This window comes from Astyanax mexicanus, chromosome 10, assembly GCF_023375975.1.
Source record: "Astyanax mexicanus isolate ESR-SI-001 chromosome 10, AstMex3_surface, whole genome shotgun sequence".
NCBI lineage: Eukaryota > Metazoa > Chordata > Actinopteri > Characiformes > Acestrorhamphidae > Astyanax > Astyanax mexicanus.
Window position 1 is genome coordinate 35,252,771 of NC_064417.1, and position 6,384 is coordinate 35,259,154.

General features: G+C 36.0%; 1 protein-coding gene across 1 annotated transcript; it reads left to right on the forward strand.

Annotated features, from left to right (window-relative positions):
- The first annotated feature begins 1,104 nt into the window (after nucleotides 1-1,104).
- Nucleotides 1,105-6,356, forward strand: LOC111195800 (uncharacterized). The gene is made up of 7 exons (XM_022684173.2): nucleotides 1,105-1,470; nucleotides 2,980-3,084; nucleotides 3,208-3,321; nucleotides 3,883-4,046; nucleotides 4,132-4,408; nucleotides 5,609-5,788; nucleotides 5,954-6,356. Exons 1-7 carry the CDS (start codon nucleotides 1,411-1,413, stop codon nucleotides 6,212-6,214), a joined length of 1,161 nt encoding a protein of 386 aa, XP_022539894.2. The 5' UTR covers nucleotides 1,105-1,410; the 3' UTR covers nucleotides 6,215-6,356.
- Nucleotides 6,357-6,384: the final 28 nt, after the last annotated feature.

Consider the following 6,384-nt stretch of genomic DNA (forward strand, 5'->3'; position numbering starts at 1 on the left):
CTGAAATTGACATGTGATATCAGACATAACATGTGATATCATGTGGATTCCTTTTAATACCACTCCACAGCATAATGTCGTGATATTAAGGGGGGGACTTTTATTTTGAAATGTGTTCCTTCTCACGCTTGCCGCAATGTTCAGTGTATGCGCGCTCTAAGAAACAGCGTGGGGGCTAGTTTGACCAAGCGTTTTGAAGTGGGGGCTGGCTTGACCGCAGTAAATTAATCATGTATATCCACCAGAGGAAGCTCTAGAATATGCAGAACAGTTTTAATAGGCAGTAGAATATATAAGAACTGGGTTGAGAAACACTGCTGTAACGTGACTTCTGTTCATTTGTATTTCACTGTAAGACCACATATCCTGACGTTTATAAAAGTCTCTATGAAACGTAAAGTTACATTCTTTTACATAAAAGGACACCATCTTAAGAAGAGCTCTCAGTAGAAAAAAATAAAAGTGCAGGAGAAAATGTAAATATACAACAGAATTGACATGCCAATACATAATAATAATAATAATAATAATAATAATAATAATAATAATAATAATAATAATAATAATCTGTTATATTATTTTAAATATTAGGTGATAACTGAAACTTTTTGTCATATGTACATAATTCAGACATTGCTTGCATAATTTTTCTAACAACAGTAGCTGTAATGTGGAGTAACATGTTTAGGTTGTAAAATCACCTTATAATAATAATTTACTTTTAATTAAAAGTAATTTCCACAAATGTTGTTCTAGGAAACTATAGGGTGGGCTTGGGTTCATATTGGCAAATGTGTCCCCCCCAATATCAAGCCCGCTCCTACGCCCTTGGCTTTTACATTGGCTGAAACTTGTATGATGATTTTCAAATATAAGGTTTTTTTTTCATGAACAATTTTTATATGCTTTACAGAATAGTAAAGGGAACAATATACTTTACAGAGTAAAGAAGGTGTGTAATTCACAGAATCCATCTATGGTATAATTACACCATGTTGTTTGTTGTCACATTGCGAGTGTCAGGTTACCCATGTGAAATCTCACCCTGCTCCTTTGCCAACTGTCAAACTTATTAACACACTAAGGTCTAAAATACAGTAAAACTGATACTCTGCTGGAAATAACCTGCGTATTTTATCAAGACCTTCTGCCATGTTCTGCTGCAGAGTGTTTACTGAGAGTGTTTACTGAAGAGTGGAGGGATGGGTGTGGCAGACTACAGGGAACTATAGGATGTGGTTGTAGTCATCTAACATTAATGCTGGACGTAAGAGGCTGGAGCTGACTATAAGGTTACTGCAGCAGTGGGATTATAGAGCAGGACAGCGGTGGTTTGGAGGCTGTACAGAGTCAGTTATGCAGGGTATGAGTTTGTATTGTTCTCACTGTAAGACTTGCTCTTAGCTGGATATGGGTAGTGCAGCCTCAGTGAAAAGCAGTACAGGAGACACCAGCACACTTCACTGGGAGGTAAGTGAGAGTGGAGCTGTACCAGTAAGGCTGACTGGGTCGCATGGTGAGAGTGTTCATAGTTGAGTATGTAATGAATGCTCTGTATTGAATATGAATGTGTAAAGTGATAGTTGAAGTTACTACAGGTGCCCATCAGTTAAGGGTGTTAAGTTTCATACTTAGTGATATAAGGAGGTTATAAGTAGGTTAAGGCATTTTTTCTCATCCCTGGTCCTTGAGGAACAGTGACCTGGACGTTTGAGTGTTTTTACAGCCTTCAACACAACAACCTTTCCCAGATAGCCTCATTAATAAGTATGAATGCATCGAAATTATGTTTTTTTTAACATTTAAAATGAAACATTTTGCTGAAAGTTTTCATCAAATTTGTTACCTTTTAAAGAAATTTGAGAGCCTAAATGTATTTTCTCTTTCTTTTTTTTTTTTATAAAAAATAGTTGTAAAACTACAATTTTTACTATTTCTCAAACACATAGGCTAACATTTTAGCTGAGCAGACAAACCAACAAAACACAATGCATTTACCACAGCAGTGCTACTCTATATATAGATATATTTTAGATCAGTGCTATTTTAGTCACACATTTAGCTAGTTAGCAGTAGTGCCATTCTAATAATAAATTACATCAGCAGTGCTACTCTACTCACATGTGAAAAAAAACCTAATCAGAGAAACAAACAGATGCTGCAGTTAGCTCAGCTAGCTCTGCGCAGCTTGTATTTTTCAGCTGAAAACAGTTAGCGTGTAAAAAGATAATACAATGATAAGCGCCAAAAGTGATGCTAAATGCTTTATATAATTAAATTAATGTGAGTACAGGAGAAATATGAACTTGAACCTGAGTTTTGTCAGCTGTTTGGTGGTAAGAAATGAGGGACAATTGTGAGTCTGTCCCTGAACAAATCCTAACATTTACAGAAATGCTAATTAAATAAACAAGTCATTATTTGGTATAAATTATTTGGCATTTTCCAAAAAAATTATTATGTTATTTTTGCCATTTTCACATGGTTGTCAAATATTTGGGCATCCCTATTAATCTGCGCTTTTCAGATTTTTTTGTTTGTTTGTTTTAAACAACCAAACAAGCTATTATATAGTGCTTCTTTATCAGCTTCACATCCTTTCAGATCCACATTATTGTTCTCCACAGTGTAAGATATTTTCAGATTTGAAATTATCTTGAAAGCTTGAATAGCTGTATTTCTGATGGGGCAGGTTTTCTGGACTTCCAGACCTAACAAAAGAACACTTTTGTTAGGAAATTCAGTGTTTCATCTTTATGTAAAGCTCCTGTTTTTTACTTGTTTTTATTTGACTACCTTTTTTATGCAAGTGGATAAAAATCGGCTGTCTCCTGAAACTTGTAACTATGGCCTATGGTTTTCTGACTAAAAATGAAAAAGTGGTTTTACACTGTACTGTATATTCACACTCATATTTAAAATGCAGTGTATATTTAAAAAGTGAAAATGAATGTATCTTGTGCTTGGTGTTTTTGGAAGTTTCTTCAGAGCAATAAAGTTAGACCCACAGCCCCCACACTGACTCAAGATGTGATTGGGGTCGACATCCAGGGGAAAGGAACTCTCAGGATCTGCATGTTTGAGGTTGCTACTAAACACTGACTCTATTTTTTTTATTTTTGTTCTATATTTTTGGCACTTAATAAATGTTTGAGGAACCAAAACAGACTCTAAAAGTACACTATGCAATGCTTTTTTCTCCCACAGGACAGAATCAATATCTGCAAGTACTATGACGCTCGGACAGGCCTGTGGCTCCCGATGCCTCTTAACTGGGAGATGAAAATTGATTTTGTTCGACACAGAATCCAACAAGTCATAGTAATTCTGTTTTTACTCCTTTTTCAGCCTGGTCTTTAATACAGTTATAACTTATTATCTCCAAATATTGGGTCACTGAAAATCTGTCCTTAATCAGATTTTAAAGCAGTCCTGCAGTAGTCTAAAGTGAGAGTTTCCTCTTTAAACATTAAGAAACCTCCTTTTCTAATTTTAATAATAGTTTTTTGTAGTTATTTGCCTATAGGACACTGTCTAGGTTAGCAGTCAGGACTGGCTGAGCATTTCATGGTTTGTTACTGCTACTGTGTAATGTGTCCTTGGCATTGTACAGTGAGGACATTGATGAATGAAATGGGAAACAATGCTAAATTGTGCTCTAAACAACAGAACACAGAATACAAAAATACAACACAAACAAAAATGCTTTTTCTTGTCCAAAATGCCCTTAATGAAGTAAAGATTATATAAGATATAGGTCTTTTAATTTTAATATGGATTTTAAAAGGTTACTTTTTTATTAATTGTGTATTGTATTTTTTAGTTTCTGACATTTCTGGAAAAAGTTTACAGTAGGTCAGTGCTCTGATCTCTCCTGTACAGAAAGCTCTCCCAGGCCTGGTGGATCAGAAAGAGATCGCTGCAGCTCTCAGACAGTGTAACTATGACCCTGATGAGGTCATCTCCATCTACCTCACCATATTCGGAGACATCCTCTCTGAGCCACATAAACCAACACACTCTTATCCTGATTCAAACTCATTCAGGTGAGCACATCTTAGAAAGGTTTATCATAGTCTTTTATGTGGAATGACATGATATCATTATTTATGGAAATCCTGCACCCTGCAGAACTCATTCTGAAAAGGAGAGGGTCATTGAAGAGCTCCAGAAGAAGCTCCAGTCTAAAGAAAAGGAGGCTGAGGATGTCCTGCAGAAAAACAGCTCTCTGTCTCAGGAGTCTCAGCATTTATCTGATGTGGTGCAGAATCTGACCAGCAGAGTGGTCAAGCTGGAGGCAGATAAGCGTGTTGCCAAGGAGAAGCTTCGATCTCTTCTGAGCCATCCCATTGACCCTAATGCCAAAGCTAACCTCACAGTTTCAGTGAATCCTCAGCACCTTCAGCAGGTTATTGCTTAACTTGATCTCCATCCCTATTATTCTGTCAGATCTCATAGACAGAGATCTTTAAAAAATTGCCTGTAGTTAGAGAACGTTACATTGCAAATAGCAGCACTGTAGCATTAGGACATTTTGTATAAATTTGGCAGATGTAGTGACTTTTTGTTTGAATCATGCCTTAGCCTATGAAGGTTCGACACCTAAATAGCATCACAATGGAATGCCATTACAATGGCCGTTATGACATCAGAGCAGGGTGCTGACACAATGACCATTATGAAATCACAATGGGGCTATCACAATGGCATTTATGACATCACAATGGAGTCACATTGCATCATTACAATGGTCATTATGAAATCGCAAATGTGGACTATCAATCAATTAATCAACCTTTATTTTCACTCGGGAAGAAACAGTGAGGGTGACCCTTGCTTACAATGTTGCCGAGCCTTTATAACATCAAAGGGATTAAACACATATAATGATAAGTTAGAAATAATAAGAAATAAAATAGTAAAAAATAAATAAGTAAATAAAAAATAAATAAATAAAAGTACGCATTTTAAATCAACATTTAATAAAAATATACATGTAAAACAGAAAATTCTAAAATACCATAAAAAAACAAAATTGACATAAAAAATATATATATAAAATATAAAATAAGTAAATAGATAATAGTAAAAGTAAAGTAAAATATTAAAAATGATAAGTGATTAAATGAGTAATAGGACTAAGAACAAGAATGAAAATACAAAACATTAAAATGAAATAAAAAATAAAACTAATAATAAATCAACAGAAAAATAAATGAATAAAAAATATATATATATATATATAAATAATATAAAAAAAAAGAATAAAAGTCGCTTAAAACAGTCACAGGCTTTCTGATGGTGATTAGAAACTAAAAGTTTAAAATTGACTATCACAATGATATTTATGACATAACAATGGCCTTTCTAACATCACAATGGGGGCTACCATAATGAAATGTACATTAGGTTATCATAATAGCCTTTCATGAAATCATACAGTAATTTGGTGTAATCACAGTGGGTATTATGACTGATAAGCTGCATTTGTCTTTTTTGGAAATAAACTCTTGTTGATTTTGCAGGGAGTCAACAGGGTTTCAACAGCTTCATGTTCATGTTCTAGTGAAGGACATTAACCCCTTGTGCCCATGTTGACATGCTGCAGGTCAGAGGTTTAACTCAAGGTCTGAGACTCTCCAGTAAAAAGCTGCGCTCCATGGTGTACGACACACTCGCTGACATGCAGAAGCAGCTACAGCAGTTCAGAGCTGAGACTCAGCTTATGATTCAGAGACACCAACAAGAACACAGAGCTGTGCAGGAGCTTCAAGCCCTCTACCACAAGGTTGGTTCTACAAATCTGTTTCATTTAAGGAAGAACCGCTGAGTGCCGTTTTGTTGAGCTCACCAAATTTTGAAGAAGTTCTCATTAATAATTTTCATAAAATGTGAGAAACACCCTGGGGTTGCAGGGTAAAAAGAGTTGCTGACGGTTTGTAAACATGTGTAGGAAGCCTCTGAGAGGAGGGCACTGCATAACAAGCTTCTGGAGCTGCAGGGGAAGATCCGTGTGTTCTGCCGCTGTGGACGGCAGTCAGACTCAGCAGGATCCACAGGCTGCCTGGAGGTCCCTTTGGACCAGGAGCTACTGCTGCTCCAGAAGGGAGGCAAGAGGAAGTTCATCTTTGACAAAGTATTTTCCTCAAATGCTTCTCAGGCAAGAAAACCCTTGAAACGTACTGTTAACTTTCAATTCATAAAATCTATATGATAAAAGTAAGCTGCATAATAGGCTGATTTTATCTTTAATCAGGCTGTGATATCAAGACTATAAAGACATTTAGGTGTTGTTACTGCAGACAGTGTGTAGTAGACTGTGGATGATGCTGTTTCTGACAGCTGGAGAAGAACCAGATAATTGTGAGAAGATTTAAAGGATAC